Source organism: Schistocerca nitens, chromosome 4, assembly GCF_023898315.1.
Source record: "Schistocerca nitens isolate TAMUIC-IGC-003100 chromosome 4, iqSchNite1.1, whole genome shotgun sequence".
NCBI classification, from domain to species: domain Eukaryota; kingdom Metazoa; phylum Arthropoda; class Insecta; order Orthoptera; family Acrididae; genus Schistocerca; species Schistocerca nitens.
This window is the reverse complement of record NC_064617.1, coordinates 222,470,842-222,488,847: the sequence shown is the minus strand read 5'-3', so window position 1 is coordinate 222,488,847 and position 18,006 is coordinate 222,470,842. Positions and strand designations below refer to the sequence as shown.

The 18,006-nt window shown below is 39.2% G+C and overlaps 1 protein-coding gene across 1 annotated transcript in view; it reads right to left on the bottom strand.

Moving 5' to 3' along the window:
• LOC126252221 (dynein beta chain, ciliary) overlaps positions 1–18,006 on the bottom strand; it is a 769,797-nt gene that overhangs the window by 175,374 nt on the left and 576,417 nt on the right. The window contains exons 58-59 of the mRNA XM_049953092.1: positions 12,201–12,329; positions 4,272–4,425 (exon numbers count right to left, since the gene is read on the bottom strand). Coding sequence (XP_049809049.1) covers positions 4,272–4,425; positions 12,201–12,329 — 283 coding nt within the window. The remainder of the gene's footprint in view (positions 1–4,271; positions 4,426–12,200; positions 12,330–18,006) is intronic.

Genomic DNA, 18,006 nt, shown 5'->3' with positions numbered 1-18,006 from the left:
AGTCACAGACATGTACAGCATAAAGACTGTTAAACAAGTAGCCAAAAGGCCTTCTTCTGAAATTAAGACAACATAAACACACACATTCACACAAACACAACTCTTACACACATGATCTCTGTCTCTGGCTGCCAAGGCCAGACTGCGAGCAACAGTGTGCATGGCGAGAGAAGCAATCGAGGTGATGAGGTTTAAGATGAGGCTGAGCCAAGGAGGGAAAGGACAGCAGGGTAAAAGTGCTGCTTGTGGAAGCATACACGAATGAGGTGAGGAGAGGTTAGGGCAAGTAGGTGCAGTCACAAGGTTACACAGGGATTGGGGGTAGTGAGGGAGGGGAGTGGAAAAGGAATGAAGTAAAAATAGTGTGGTTGCACTGGTGGAATATAGGACTGTGTAGTGCTGGAGAACAGGATAAGTGGGTGAAGGGCTGTGACTGACAAAGGTTGAGGCCAGGAGGGTTACGGTAACATAGGATATATTGCATGGAGAGTTCCCATGCACGCAGTTCAGATAGCTGGCACAGGCTGTACACTGAAAAATGTTGTGAAGGACAGCACATTCAGCAGTTGAGTTGTCTAGCTGTTTCTTGGGCATAGTTTGTTGGTGGCCATTAATGCAGCCAGATAGCTTGTTGGTTGCTATACCCATGTAGAATGCAGCACAGTGAGTGCAGTTTAGCTTGTAGACCACATGACTGCTTTCACAGGTAGCCCTGCCTTTGCTGGGGTAGGTGATGCTTGTGACTGGACTGAGAAGGTGGTGGCAGGAGGATGTAAGGAATAGATCTTGCATTTATGTCTATTACAGGGATATGAGCCATGAGGCAAGGGGATGGGAGTAAGTATTGTACAGGGATGGATGAGAATATTGTGTAGGTTCAGTCAGGGGAAGAATACAACTGCTGGAGGGGTGGGAAGGATGTGGTAGAACATTCCTTATTTCAGGGCACGATGAGAGGTAGCTGAAACTCTGGCAGAAAATGTGATCCAGTTGCTCTAGTCATGGGTGGTACTGAGTCAAGAGTGTAATGCTCCTCTGAGGCCAAATGGTTGGGCTTTGGGAGAGATAATGCATGAGAGATGTGTTTCTGTACACGGTTGGGAGAGTAATTAAAGCCTGTAAAGGCATCAGTGAGACCTTTGGCGTATTTCAAGAGGACCTGCTTGCCACTGCAAATGTGATAGCCATGGGTGGCAGCAGTCAATGTGGGGGTATTGCTGATGGTTGGTAGGTTTGATATGGGTGGAGGTACTGATGTAGCTGAGGTGGAGGTCAAAATTGAGGAAGGTGGCTTGTTGGGCTGAGGAGGACCAGATGAAGTGAAAGGGAAAAAGGTGTTGAAATTCTGGAAGAATGTGTATAGGGCGTCCCCACCCTCAGTCCAGATCAGAATGTCATTAGTGAATCAGAGCCATTTGAGATGTGTAGGATTATTATTGTTTAGGAAGGATTTTACACTTAATAGTATTTTGTAGATAATAGCTATAAATGTCTGTTTCAAAAGAAAAAGAATTGAATTTAATAATTGTCCCATTATTTGAACTTCTGTAAGAAGTAAAATTGCAGATAACAGACTGTTTCAGAGATGAGCTGCAAGGAAGAAGGCATCATGAGCAGCAGCTAAATAAAGTATTGTGAAACTTATTGAGGATGGTGTACAGCACTGAAATATCTATGCAAAATAGTGAAGAAGTAGAAATTGTGTTTTGCTCAAGATGGAATGCTGAATGTATTTTAAAACAGCAAAACAAATTCTGGAAGATCAGTTTGGATTCCGTAGAAATGTTGGAACACATGAGGCAATACTGACGCTACGACTTATCTTAGAAGAAAGATTAAGGTAAGGCAAACCCACGTCTGATCTTTACTTCTAAATTGCTATTGTAATTGTGCTAATTTCTTATTTACATGAAAATATGCTTTTGTTGCTGGTTTTGCTACTGCCTTTTAGCACTATTTTATTGTGAAGGATAATAAATGTTTTAGTTATATGAGTAATTGTGTTAATTTCTCATGGGATGTAACAATAGATCAGGTTTTTTAGATGAAAATATGCTTTTGTTGCTGGTTTTGCTACTGCCTTTTAGCACTATTTCATTCTGATGGACAATAAATGCTTTAGTTATATGAGTGCAAATATTTTAATACTATAACGTAAAAGTTCTTAAAAATTAGGAAAGTATCATGTCAGTGGATGTCTCAGGGTTGTTATTCTTTCTTGATTTTTTTTATGCAGATGTTCACCTGAAGGCTGCTTTGCAACAATATCTTCAAGTTCCTGGCATGCTGCCTGCTAGCAGACAACACCAAAGCAGCTGATCTGAGTTTTATGTTTCACATGTGAAGGTGGATACTTGTCTGTGTGAGGTGGGGCGTTTGGCCACATTGGCTCCATGAGGAACTGGGAGGGGGCAGCACTTACCTGCTTAGCATAGGGGGCCCACAGCGGCCCTTGCTCGGTAGACCAGCCTGGCTCCTACCTTTCTCCTTCTTCTTTTGTATTTCCCGTTTTCCATGTTTTGTCTTTCCTAATATTTTACAATCTTCCCAGAATTTGCCTTTTGTATCCTTCCTCTGGGGATTATTCCTGGTTCACTGCATATGGGACACAGTGTCTCCCAGCCAATGCCATACAACTTGACCTTACTTTAATAGTAGCAGTACTACTACCGCTGCTGCTGCCACTGATAATAATGACACTGATAGTGGCAGATATAAAATGTATCTACATGTGTACGAGAGTAATGTTTTCTGGCATGGGGAGTTTGAAGTGGGAGAAATTTAGGTCAACTTCACCAGCTAAGAGCATTAGGAAATGATGATATCTGTTTGGAATGAAGAATGTAATGTGGTAACAAGTATGTACAAGAGCAAAGATAGATATCATTGTTGCTTCAGTAAACATATCATTAACTGTGTCTATTGAAGCTGGAGAGATTAGTCAGTCCTCTGATGTAATGAGGAAGGTCATTCCTAAGTCAGGATCTTGCAGCTGGAAAGGACTTTGCTTTGATGGAAAATGTGTTTCTGCCATGTTGTTCAGACAAGACCATTAATGTTAAGGAGAGGGATGAGGGACAGTGTATGTTGATAAGGCAGTAGAGGAGACAGAGTTATGGAAATCTCTGCACTTGTCTGTATGTAGCCAGGCTAGCTGTGCATAAGATGGTGAAATATGATCAAAGAGTCTTATGTGATACGTACTGAATACAGGTGTTTATCACCAGTTTGTGGTAACGACAAGCTTTCCTGAGTAATACCTTGTCATATATCACTGTAATAAACATCTGGCAATATGAGTGTTTGTACAAGTTTCTTTCTCCTGTCAAAAAGGAAGAGCTTTTTATATTTCTGGAGGGCACGGAGAAATGATGGTGTCTCCTTGGATATTGCAGTTATTTGCTCCGCTCAGATTAGCTTTTCCTCTATTATTTATTACTCGAAGACTCTTTGCTGAGGGATAGAGGTTGATTTTTGTACCATTTATGATCAAATTTGGTAGGGATTTGCAATATATCAGGCTACTGTGCCTAGAATAACCAACTGGGACCACTTGCATTCTGGACGATTTGAGCCTTAATCCTATATTCTGTGCTCACATTGATAGTGCATACATTGCCCTATTGAATTGTTTTCTTCCCCTCCTCCAACTCAGGCTGCCTCTTAGTTTGTCATCTCCCCCCACCCCAAACCCACCAAAAATTCACTTGTTACAAAAGACACTGACATTGTAAGCTAGCTATTCACTTATCCTTTGCAAGGTAATGAGCAAGATTCCCTTTTCACTACTCATAACCTTCATGACAGATGAAATAGACTTAAAATGTTTTGGTGCAGGGCATCTGGCTTGCATTCACTATTTTAGTTTCTGTTTCATTTCTGGCATGGAAAACTAGACACCTTGTCTCCTTCATATGGTCTAATTTCCTTTTGGTCAGTATTCAACAAATGCATAAAAATTTCTCATAGTTAACTCTAAACAGAAAATGTAATGTCCAGTATCCTATTATATGTATATGCTACATTTTTATCACTTTGGGATGCCTGTCATGTAGATCAAGATTACGGTCATATTTGAACACACAATACATCATTACTTAAAGAGTAGCATGACCAAAGATATTCCACAGTTGAATTGACAATTGACTTCATTTTCATTTCACTGTTGTCAATGCTATTCTGTGCGCAGCCAATTAATGCATCATTATAACAGTGGTGTACACTAATCTACATTGTCAGACTAATACATAAAAATACTTTATTTGACTGACCTGCCGCAGCTGCAGACTTGCTGCGAACAAACTCTGGTTCAAATTCTGAATCCTTTAAATATGGTTGAATAGCCTTTATAATTTCAGGGTGTATATTTTCTTTGTCATAATTTATAAGAGCGTCTAAGAAAGCATCCACTTTTGCCATCACAACCTGTAAGCAATATCAGCATAAGCATCAATGTTAGTTCACAAATTATTTTACCAATACTGCTGAAGGCAAAAAATTAGATTGTTAGTTAGGTTTAGTGTCATAAAGCATTAACACAAACGAGAAACGACTGCATGCAACTTAGTAGCATATTTGCACAGGTGTGAAATGAAACAGTTCCAATGTATTATGGTATCACCACTAAACTGCAGCCCCTTCCAGGTTGAAAAATGATATATATTCTTATTATTTCTGTGTTCCTCCTCCTGTGCACTGTGTTGGATATCTATGTTACTGATTACTTGTATTAATCAAACAATCAAAAATCCACGATGGAATGTAACAATTATGAGAAAGAACATTGCTACTCACCATATAGAGGATATGCTGAGTCACAGATAGGCAACACTAGACATTCATATGTGCACCCCTCCCCCCTCCCCCTCCCCCACACACACTGATGTAAACACAACTCATGTGTTTGAGACTGCAGTTGTGTGTGTGAGTTGCGTTTGCATGAGTGTATGTGTGTGTGTGTGTGTGTGTGTGTGTGTGTGTGTGTGTGTGTGTGGGCGTGCGCGCACGTGCGTATGTGTGTCTAGTATTGATGAAGGCCTTAATGGCCGAAAAATTTAATTGTGAGAGTCTTTTTGTTGTGCCTATCTGGGAACGGCTGAAAGCAAGGGGAAACTACAGCCGTAATTTTTCCCGGAGGCATGCAGCTTTACTCTATGATTAAATGATGATGGCACCCTCTTGGGTAAAATATTCTGGAGGTAAAATAGTCCCCCATTCAGATCTCCAGACGGGGACTACTCAGGTGAAAGAAAACTGGCATTCTACGGATCGGCGTGTGGAATGTCAGATCCCTTAATCGGGCAGGTATGTTAGAAAATTTAAAAAGGGAAATGGATAGGTTAAAGTTAGATATAGTGGGAATTGGTGAAGTTCGGTGGCAGGAAGAACAAGACTTTTGGTCAGGTGAATACAGGGTTATAAATACAAAATCGAACAGGGGTAATGCAGGAGTAGGTTTAATAATGAATAAAAAAAAAAAATAGGAGTGCGGGTAAGCTACTACAAACAGCACAGTGAACGCATTATTGTGGCCAAGATAGACACAAAGCCCACGCCTACTACAGTAGTACAAGTTTATACACCAACTAGCTCTGCAGATGATGAAGAAATTGATGAAATGTATGATGAGATAAAAGAAATTATTCAGGTAATGAAGGGAGACGAAAATTTAATAGTCATGGGTGACCGGAATTCGAGACTAGGAAAAGGGAGAGAAGGAAACATAGTAGGTGAATATGGATTGGGGGGAAGAAATGAAAGAGGAAGCCGCCTTGTAGAATTTTGCACAGAGCATAACTTAATCATAGCTAACACTTGGTTCAAGAATCATGAAAGAAGGTTGTGTACATGGAAGAACACTGGAGATACTAGAAGGTTTCAGATAGATTATATAATGGTAAGACAGAGATTTAGGAATCAGGTTTTAAATTGTAAGACATTTCCAGGGGCAGATGTGGACTCTGACCACAATCTATTGGTTATGAACTGTAGATTAAAACTGAAGAAAATGCAAAAAGGTGGGAATTTCAGGAGATGTGACCTGGATAAACTGACTAAACCAGCGGTTGTGCAGAGTTTCAGGGAAAGCATAAGGGAACAATTGACAGGAATGGGGGAAAGAAATACAGTAGAAGAAGAATGGGTAGCTTTGAGGGATGAAATAGTGAAGGCAGCAGACAATCAAGTAGGTAAAAAGACGAGGGCTAGTAGAAATCTTTGGGTAATGGAAGAGATACTGCATTTAATTGATGAAAGCAGAAAATACAAAAATGCAGTAAATGAAGCAGGGAAAAAGGAATACAAACGTCACAAAAATGAGTTCGACAGGAAGTGCAAAATGACTAAGCAGGGATGGCGAGAGGACAAATGTAAGGATGTTGAGGCTTATCTCACGAGGGGTAAGATAGATACTGCCTACAGGAAAATTAAAGAGACCTTTGGAGAAAGAGAACCACTTGCATGAATATCAAGCACTCAGATGGAAACCCAGTTCTATGCAAAGAAGGGAAAGCAGAAAGGTGGAAGGAGTATATAGATGGTCTATACAGGAGCAATGTTCTTGAGGACAAATTTATGGAAATGGAAGAGGATGTAGATGAAGATGAAATGGGAGATAAGATACTGCGTGAAGAGTTTGACAGAGCACTGAAAGACATAAGTCAAAACAAGTCCCCAGGAGTAGACAACATTCCATTAGAACTACTGACGGCCTTGGGAAAACCAGTCCTGACAAAATTCTACCATCTGGTGAGTAAAATGTATGAGACAGGGGAAATTCCCTCAGACTTCAAGAAGAATATAATAATTCCAATCCCAAACAAAGCAAGTGTTGACAGATGTGAAAATTACCAAACTATTTGTTTTAAGTCACAACTGCAAAATACTAACGCGAATTCTTTACAGACAAATGGAAAAAACTGGTAGAAGCCAACCTCGGGGAAGATCAGTTTGGATTCCATAGAAATGTTGGAACACATGAGGCAATACTGACGCTACGACTTATCTTAGAAGAAAGATTAAGGTAAGGCAAACCCACGTTTCTAGCATTTGTAGACTTAGAGAAAGCTTTTGACAATGTTGACTGGAATACTCTCTTTCAAATTCTAAAGGTGGCAGGGGTAAAATACAGGGAGCGAAAGGCTATTTACTATTTGTACAGAAAGCAGATGGCAGTTATAAGAGTCGAGGGACATGAAAGGGAAGCAGTGGTTGGAAAGGGAGTGAGACATGGTTGTAGCCTCTCCCCAATGCTATTCAGTCTGTATATTGAGCAAGCAGTAAAGGAAACAAAAGAAAAGTTCAGAGTAGGCATCAATATCCATGGAGAAGAAATAAAAACTTTGAGGATCGCCGATGACATTGTAATTCTGTCAGAGACAGCAAAGGACATGGAAGAGCAGTTGAACGGAATAGACAGTGTCTTGAAAGGAGGGTATAAGATGAACATCAACAAAAGCAAAACGAGGATAAATGTAGACTGGCAATGGCAAGGAAAGCGTTTCTGAAGGAGAGAAATTTGTTAACATCGAGTATAGATTTAAGTGTCAGGAAGTCGTTTCTGAAAGTATTTGTATGGAGTGTGGCCATCTATGGAAGTGAAACATGGACGATAAATAGTTTAGAAAAGAAGAGAATAGAAGCTTTCAAAATGTGGTGCTACAGAAGAATGCTCAAGATTAGATGGGTAGATCCCATAACTAATGAGGAGGTATTGAACAGAATTGGGGAGAAGAGGAGTTTGTGGCACAACTTGACTAGAAGAAGGGATCGGTTTGTAGGACATGTTCTGAGGCATCAAGGGATCACCAATTTAGTAATGGAGGGCAGTGTGGAGGGTAAAAATCGTAGAGGGAGACCAAAAGATGAATACACTAAGCAGATTCAGAAGGATGTAGGCTGCAGGAGGTACTGGGAGATGAAGAAGCTTGCACAGGATAGAGTTGCATGGAGAGCTGCATCAGACCAGTCTCAGTACTGAAGACCACAACAACAACAACATCTGCGACTCAGCATCTCCACTATATAGTGTGTAGCAACTTCCCTTCTCATAATGATTACTTGTATTAGAATGTATAGACATTTTTCATAAAAACAGCTTCATTTTTCAGAGGGATTGTGTGCAAAGACATGTTTTTTAATATTAGCTGCACTTGTGCATTCCAATAAAATGATTTCACCTGCCATATATAACAATATCCTATTCTTTAGTAATATCTATTTACTGTGAAGCGAACAGATGTTTTCTGTCGTAGGTGCAGTTTGATATTATCCTTAGCTAGTAATTCATGTGCATGTTACGATTATTTTTCAATTTTAACTTTCAGAGCAATACTTTGTTTTCTGTACGGAACTTTTCAGAGAATTGTTCACTGGGCCATTGTATAGACCATGAAGGTTAAGATACGAGAAGTTTTGGCTCTATGGAGGTGTACTGACAGTCAATTTTCCCTCGCTCTATTTGTGAGTGGAAGAGGAGAGGAAGTGGCAAGTAGTGGTACAGGGAACTCTTCACTACCCACTGTAGAGTGGCTTGCATAGTATCTACATAGATGTAGATGTAGACGTAAATGTAGATGTAGAAATATATATGTGTTAGAGGATGAAAGTTTCTGTGGAAATATCTCCACAACAACACAAAAGGCATGATGAACAAAAACTTTGGACTCCAGCAACTAGAATCGCTTTTAGATCAGAGGTACACTCAGAAAAGACCATGCCTCTATGGCCTTAATTAGCATGAAAAGTTTAGAAGGTGTTGCAATTTGTGAACAATATAAAAATTCACAGCAGATGCTAAGTAAGCATAATAACAAATTCAGTAGCTTGGGCACCAGAATATCGTAGTTTGCATATTGTCATTCTGATTTTAGTTATGGCATAACCTTCTGAGGAACAAATGAGCAGAATATAGCAACTATCCTTAAGCTACAAAAAAGGGGTGTACAAATTATAAGAAAAAGTACCAAGAGAACTCACTGCACTGCATTGTTTAAATCTATGTGCATCTTGACAGTTCCATGTGAATGCATTTTGCAAACAGTGATCCAGATAAGGAAAGACATCAACAAGCACTCCACATACAGCATAGGTGAGGAGGAAGTCTATGGAAAACAACAGAAGCGACAAGCTAGAGGGGAATGCTACAGCATCAACAAACAGAAAACCTGGACCTGGAATGAGCACTAGAGGGTAAAAGTAGTAGAGGCAGACTGAGACTATAATGTGTGTTGCTGTCTGGATGTTAGCAGCCAGTCAGCTGGTCTCAAAATTGTGTGAATTAAAAACACTTCAAGGTTCAGGACTGATTTAGCTACAAAAGTGGGCTGATTAACAAACTTGTACTAGGGTTGTTTGGTATGCATCAATAAATCGTATGATGAAATCAGACAATGGAAAATCCAGGGTGGAATGTAACAATATTATGAGAAGCAAAGTTGCTGCTCACCATATAGTGGAGATGCTGAGTCATAGATAGGCACAACAAAAAGACACTCACAATTAAACCAACACCAGACACATACACACACACACACACACACACACTCATGCTAATGCAAATCAAACATGACTGCAGTCTCAGGCAACTGAAACCACACACAGGTGTGTGTTTTCAGTTGCCTGAGACTGCAGTCATGTGTATGAGCTGTGTTTGCATGAGTGAGTGTCTATGTGTGCCTATGTGTGTCTAGTGTTGACAAAGGCCTTAATGGGTGAAAGCTTTAATTGTGAGAGTCTTTTTGTTGTACCTATCTGCGACTCAGCATCTCCGATATACGGTGAGTAGCAACATTCCTTCTCATAAAACAGTATGATTTGATGCATAAATTTGGCAAATAGTATCATTGTTGGCAAGCATGGTTCTTTTAGCAGTTGTACAGCTGTAAACAAAGTGTGAAGCAAATTAAAAAATGTTCTTACAAAGAAGAAGAAGAAATGGGGAGAGGAGTTTCTACCATTATTAAAAATAGTCTGTGCAGAAGTGGATTGCTGGAAGTATGAAAACTAAGTTGGATAAAGTGTGTAAACATAGGTATAGAATTACTTAAGATTAAAACACTTTGGCCACAACAGAGATCAATGAAAAAATCCATGCTATCATAATATAAGATGAATCTGTAAACATCTCAATCAGATGAGTACACAATACCCTGCACAAAATCTGGAAATAATAAAGCTGAGTGTGAAGTTCAAGCTGCAATTGCTGACTGTGGACCAAAATAGCACCAGAAGAAAGTCTCATCACAATGACTGGCAACAGTTGAAATCTGCAAGATTTATACATCAATTTGTGATTATCGATTATATCCAGATCTGTTATTAGACACTGGAGGAGTAAAATGGCCCAAACCTTGACAGAGGTTGGTAGTGTGTACCGAAAAAAGTAATGATTATTGAGGTTGCTTTGCAATGAAATGTCGTGTGGCTAGGGCCTCCCGTCGGGTAGACCGTTCGCCTGGTGCAGGTCTTTCGATTTGACGCCACTTCGGCGACCTGCTCGTCGATGGGGATGAAATGATGATGATTAGGACAACACAACACCCAGTCCCTGAGCGGAGAAAATCTCCGAACCAGCCGGGAATCGAACCCGGGCCCTTTGGATTGACAGTCTGTCACGCTGACCACTCAGCTACCGGGGGCGGACTGCTTTGCAATGAAAACCATTGATGCACAAAAAGTTGCTCTTTCACAAAGAAAAGCACCATTATAGATTGCAGCAGTCATAGTAATTTGAGAATTTAGCGGCTTTGCTGACATTTTTAGTCATGTTTTAGCCATGGTATATATTGATTGACCAGTTATCTCGTGCAGTTGCTGCGAGTAGTTTTCATTATTGTGCATATCTGCTGCCTAGACTTCAATCAAGTAATCATAACAATACAGTATTCAGTACCAGAAGAATACTGTTGTTGAAATACTGTGCAAAAAAATGAAATCCACAACTCAACTGAGCTCTCGAGCAAACCATAAAATAATTAAACTGAGAAAACTGACAGATCAAAACCTATTTTCAAGGCAGTTAAAAGAAAAAGGGAAGTCATTGCACTGAGCATGTACTGCAAACATGGATAAAGACTAAGAATAGTGGGCTTTTGATTGGAGGAAAAGCCTTGTACTTTTTTTTTATCACATATATAAAATGACTCTTGCACAACAGCTGGCCACAAATTTGTTGAAGATTTTAGTTCATTGTTCCCCTTATTTCAGGACCAGGATTACAATCAGTTCTAAAAAGTATAAACATTGATTATTCTCTTTATCTTTGGTGGCAACTGGTGTACTGAAATATAAACTGTTAGAGCCCGAACTACAGACATTTGAGTTTTCTCATATGGGTGATGCAGTGTCCATTACTTGACATCAGGAGACAAAATTCAAAGTACTGCTGATGAGACCCATGTAATTGTCCCAATGGAAATCATCCCACTTTCAGAGGTCTTAACTACTTCCTTGGGAAGAAAGTTTTCTCAAGTGAGTCTTCCTTTTGATAAAATTACATGTAACTTGACTCATTTATTGCAGCAATGTTACAGAGAAAAACTGAAAGTAGCAACAAAAATAGCTGAGGAAACTAGTGCTTTTTGTGTTACAGACATATTCTTTAGTTTTTTTAAAGCGACCTATAATTTCCAAGAACTATGATAAATAAGGCATCTTCTATGGTTAATTGATCATCCTTTTGGACAGCAAATCAATCACAGTTCATTAGTACTCTTGTTTTAATTTCATGACATCATGGAAGATGTTAAATGTTTTGTATATACTTCAGTTACCATCTGTGGTAAGTTTTTAACTACAATTGAATGTTAGCACTTGGCCTGTTGAATGCTTCTGTTCCCTCCTCCTTACTCCAACCACCACAAATATGCTGTCCAAAAAAGTCCATTTTGAAGGTGTTGGTAAAGGCAGCTACCTAGTATGCATCTTCTTGAATCTGCTTAAAAACGAAGTTTACAACAAATTAATTTACTGTCCCCATGCAAAGCATGTTCCACCTCATATAATCTTCACTTCTCAGTAAATATTACTGCCCAGCCTCAAAAAGAATGAGAAGACAGATGGGATATTGTTCATTTCAAAATGAAATATAAAAACACTGTGCAGATTAATGTGAGGACTAGGTAAATTCGTTATGACATTGGTGATTAAGTAATTAACAGAAAAGAATGCTATAAAAATTCAGAGTTAAAATCTGTGCAAACCTTTGCTGCCTTCCAGCTACGATCCTTTGGAATCTTTCCATTGGGAGCCAGGAGAACCATAACTGCTGCAGTAACATTTGTGACAGCTCCGGGCGGAGATCCAAATGACTTCAGTTCTGTAAGATTTGCCTGGAAGATAATACAAAATTATGCAGTATAGATCTCTTGCAATAAATACACAACAGTATGAAAGCACACTCGTAAATTAATTATTGTCATAAATAACAGAATCACGTGTGAATCACTCAAGTAATACTGAACACTAGAGCCATTTACAGTTTTTTGAAAACAATGGTTAAATTTACCAATTTTGTGAACACTGAGACATTTTTTACATGTCAAGTATGTTCAATGAGTCTAGATGGAGACATGGTATTATCAAATCACAGCTCTCTCTATCTCTCTCTCTCTCTCTGTGTTTGTATGTGTGTGTGTGTGTGTGTGTGTGTGTGTGTGTGTGTGTGTGTGTGTGTGTGTGTCTGTCTGTCTGTCTGTATTTAGCATTGATACACACAACTATGAGAAGTTAAAAAGTAGGAGGAGGTTGTAGGGCAGCACTAAATCATCCACTGTGTTGCATTTAACTGGCTGTCAGGATTATAACTTCAGGTAGTGAGGAAATATTCTTCTGAAGAGATTAGGTCAAGGCCACAGGAATGATTTTCCCAAAGAAACAGGTTGTTACCTTGACTACTCCATGCAGCGAAGTCCTCTGCTGTGCAAGATGTCAGTTAGCTAAATGAAGGAACTGCTTAACTTTATTTGTAGTTTGCAGGTATCCAAAAGTGGTGGCACACATCTCAAAGTAAACTGCCTCTGTTTCCCTTCCATTTCCCACACTGAAGTGCAGAAAAGGGGGAGGGGACTGTACCTCATGGATGCTTTCAAATTAGTGCAATTCGAAAGTATTTAGATACGTGAAGATTGCTCTGGGCATTTGTTTATCAGTGTTGTTCTCAATCAGGATGCTTAGTGAAACTGCGATGCTTTTGTTGAGTGCAAAAAGCAACTAAGATTCACAAAAGAACTCTTATTTTTCCAGCAACCACTAACTGTCATCAACAGCCACCACTCATCTCTAAAAGTATATGTGTAAGGCAACTGAACCAGCACTTGAAGAGTAGCTTAGTGTCATTGATGAAGAATCATTCTTCACCACTACTACAGGCAATGCAGGGGAGTAAGCTACTATCCAACTGCCAATAGGATCTGTCCTGACCAAGGAGCAATGTTGGAAAGTGATAGCCACTCTGTGCAAATTTTTGTGTACTTTCAAATCAGCAGTGGAGAAGAGACAGCAACTGGCCCTTGGTAAAACACTATATCAAAACTGAGGGTTGTCCACCAATTACTCAGCACCCATATAGATTGTCACCAGCAGAACTACACATAATCCAGGAGAAAGTGGAGAATATATTGCAAGATGACATCATCAAACCTTCAGAGTCCTCTAATGTGGTCCTTGTGAAGAAGGAGAACAGCACATGTTATTTCTGTGTCAACTACTGTTGACTGAACAAGATCACGAAGAAAGATGCTATCTATTGCCGAACACTGAAGACACTCTAGATTACTTGAAAAGAACAAAGAGCTTCTCAGCTATGGACATGAAGAAAAGCTACGAGGAAATTGAAGTTGGCAAGGCTGACCAGGAAAGTACTGCCATCATAACTCTACTTCATCATCACTAAATGTAATGTTTAGTCTCTCGCTGTTCTCATTTCTGCTACTTCTCATTATGTTGATCTTTCTTCTGTTTACTATCAGTCCATATTTTGTTCTCATAAGGCTGTTCGTTCCATTCAGTACATTGAGAAGTTTCCCACAAGAAGATCTGCTTCAAAGAGTTGGTCTTCCTGTTGTTGCTGTAGAAAACACGAATAAACAGAAGTCCTGGTGTAACAAACACTGGACAAGGGGGAAGTAATGTTCACATTAATTTGTGCCACATGCAGTTTTGAGTTTCTATCTTGCCTATTTTGAGCTAGAACTATACAAAACTGGCACTGTATGTGCCATTTAGATTGATTACATGTTTCCTAAACTGATCAGTACAGGTGCTGCGTCAATACTTTGAGCAAAACTGGGTGTACAACAGTGGTTCCACATGGGACTTATATATTTATTTATTACTTGTCATTAGCCAACATTTGTTGAAATAGACAGTTTTGACATTACATTTGATAGTGAATCTAAAATTGGGAAACTATGTACATTCAGATTACATTACATGAGGATAAAGAGTTATTCTTTATATTATAATTCCTTAACATCATAGTTACTCTCTACAACATTCCAATTCCTTAACATCATAGTTACTCTCTACTACATTCCAATTCCTTTACATCATAGTTACTCTCACTCTCTACTACATTCTAATTCCTTTACATCATAGATACACTTATCAGCTAACAATTTGTGCAGCTGCTTCTTGAAGGCATCACCTTGTAGGTCTTTCAGTGATTGTGGTAACTTGTTATATAATTTTAATCCTGTTTGCTTAAAGCTACTTTGGACCTTAGATAGCCTAGTAAAGTCTGCATCAAGATTGTTTTTATATCTGGTATCATGTGAATGAACATCTGTTCTGGAAGGTAAGGTATGTATTCGTTTTTTTTTTTTTTTATGGAAAGAAGACACGTTTTTATATACAGAGAAGGTAATGTTAAGATGTTAAGTTCCTTAAAGTGCTTTCGACATGATTCTTTGCTTTTAATACCTGTAATTGCTCTAATTGCTTTCTTCTGCCACATGAACAATGTCTGAGCACCAGTTCAGTTACCCCATAGTTTTATTCCGTGCTGTAAGTGAGATTCAAAGAAGGCATAAAAAGAAGATAAAAGTTGTTTTCTGCTAACTAATGTTTTTAGTTTTCTTAACAAAAAGTGTCAGGTCTAGATAGTCTGGTACATAACAGTTCCATGTGGGTGTTCCATGTTAATTTCGGGTCCAGGTGGATTCCTAGAAGTCTTACAGAGTCAGACTCATTTAATTTTTCCTGTAGATTGTGCAAGAAGAAATACATAGTTTCAGTCTTGCTACTGTTGAGTATCAGCTTGTTACTGTGGAGCCATATGGCAGACTTTTCAAGCATTACTTTTGTTTGTTTCTTCACTTCCTCCAATTTGTTGTTGTTGTTGTTGTGGTCTTCAGTCCTGAGACTGGTTTGATGCAGCTCTCCATGCTACTCTATCCTGTGCAAGCTTCTTCATCTCCCAGTACCTACTGCAACCTACATCCTTCTGAATCTGCTTAGTGTATTGATCTCTTTGTCTCCCTCTACGATTTTTACCCTCCACACTGCCCTCCAATGCTAAATTTGTGATCCCTTGATGCCTCAAAACATGTCCTACCAACCGATCCCTTCTTCTAGTCAAGTTGTGCCACAAACTTCTCTTCTCCCCAATCCTATTCAATACCTCCTCATTAGTTACGTGATCTACCCACCTTATCTTCAGCATTCTTCTGTAGCACCACATTTCGAAAGCTTCTATTCTCTTCTTTTCTAAACTATTTATCGTCCATGTTTCACTTCCATACATGGCCACACTCCATACAAATACTTTCAGAAACGACTTCCTGACACTTAAATCTATACTCGATGTTAACAAATTTCTCTTCTTCAGAAACGATTTCCTTGCCATTGCCAGTCTACATTTTATATCCTCTCTACTTCGACCATCATCAGTTATTTTGCTCCCTAAATAGCAAAACTCCTTTACTACTTTAAGTGTCTCATTTCCTAATCTAATCCCCTCAGCATCACCCGATTTAATTTGACTACATTCCATTATCCTCGTTTTGCTTTTGTTGATGTTCATCCTATATCCTCCTTTCAAGACACTGTCCATTCCGTTCAACTGCTCTTCCAAGTCCTTTGCTGTCTCTGACAGAATTACAATGTCATCGGCGAACCTCAAAGTTTTTACTTCTTCTCCATGAATTTTAATACCTACTCCGAATTTTTCTTTTGTTTCCTTTACTGCTTGCTCAATATACAGATTGAATAACATTGGGGAGAGGCTAAAACCCTGTCTCACTCCTTTCCCAACCACTGCTTCCCTTTCATGCCCCTCAACTCTTATAACTGCCATCTGGTTTCTGTACAAATTGTAAATAGCCTTTCGCTCCCTGTATTTTACCCCTGCCACCTTCAGAATTTGAAAGAGAGTATTCCAGTTAACGTTGTCAAAAGCTTTCTCTAAGTCTACAAATGCTAGAAACGTAGGTTTGCCTTTTCTTAATCTTTCTTCTAAGATAAGTCGTAAGGTTAGTATTGCCTCACGTGTTCCAACATTTCTACGGAATCCAAACTGATCTTCCCCGAGGTCCGCTTCTACCAGTTTTTCCATTTGTCTGTAAAGAATTCGCATTAGTATTTTGCAGCTGTGACTTATTAAACTGATAGTTCGGTAATTTTCACATCTGTCAACACCTGCTTTCTTTGGGATTGGAATTATTATATTCTTCTTGAAGTCTGTGGGTATTTCGCCTGTCTCATACATCTTGCTCACCAGATGGTAGAGTTTTGTCATGACTGGCTCTCCCAAGGCCATCAGTAGTTCTAATGGAATGTTGTCTACTCCCGGGGCCTTGTTTCGACTCAGGTCTTTCAGTGCTCTGTCAAACTCTTCACGCAGTATCTTATCTCCCATTTCATCTTCATCTACATCGTCTTCCATTTCCATAATATTGTCCTCAAGTACATCGCCCTTGTATAAACCCTCTATATACTCCTTCCACCTTTCTGCCTTCCCTTCTTTGCTTAGAACTGGGTTGCCATCTGAGCTCTTGATATTCATACAAGTGGTTCTCTTCTCTCCAAAGGTCTCTTTAATTTTCCTGTAGGCAGTATCTATCTTACCCCTAGTGAGACAAGCCTCTACATCCTTACATTTGTCCTCTAGCCATCCCTGCTTAGCCATTTTGCACTTTCTGTCGATCTCATTTTTGAGACGTTTGTATTCCCTTTTGCCTGCTTCATTTACTGCATTTTTATATTTTCTCCTTTCATCAATTAAATTCAATATTTCTTCTGTTACCCAAGGATTTCTATTAGCCCTCGTCTTTTTACCCACTTGATCCTCTGCTGCCTACACTACATCATCCCTCAGAGCTACCCATTCGTCTTCTACTGTATTTCTTTCCCCCATTCCTGTCAATTTTTCCCTTATGCTCTCCCTGAAACTCTGTACAACCTCTGGTTCTTTCAGTTTTTCCAGGTCCCATCTCCTTAAATTCCCACCTTTTTGCAGTTTCTTCAGTTTCAATTTGCAGTTCATAACCAATAGATTGTGGTCAGAATCCACATCTGCCCCTGGAAATGTCTTACAATTTAAAACCTGGTTCCTAAATCTCTGTCTTACCATTATATAATCTATATGATACCTATTAGTATCTCCAGGATTCTTCCAGGTATACAACCTTCTTTTATGATTCTTGAACCAAGTGTTAGCTATGATTAAGTTATGCTCTGTGCAAAATTCTACAAGGCGGCTTCCTCTTTCATTTCTTCCCCCCAATCCATATTCACCTACTATGTTTCCTTCTCTCCCTTTTCCTACTGACGAATTCCAGTCACCCACGACTATTACATTTTCGTCTCCCTTCACTACCTGAATAATTTATTTTATCTCGTCATACATTTCATCAATTTCTTCATCATCTGCAGAGCTAGTTGGCATATAAACTTGTACTACTGTAGTAGGCATGGGCTTTGTGTCTATCTTGGACACAATAATGCGTTCACTATGCTGTTTGTAGTAGCTAACCCGCACTCCTATTTTTTTATTCATTATTAAACCTA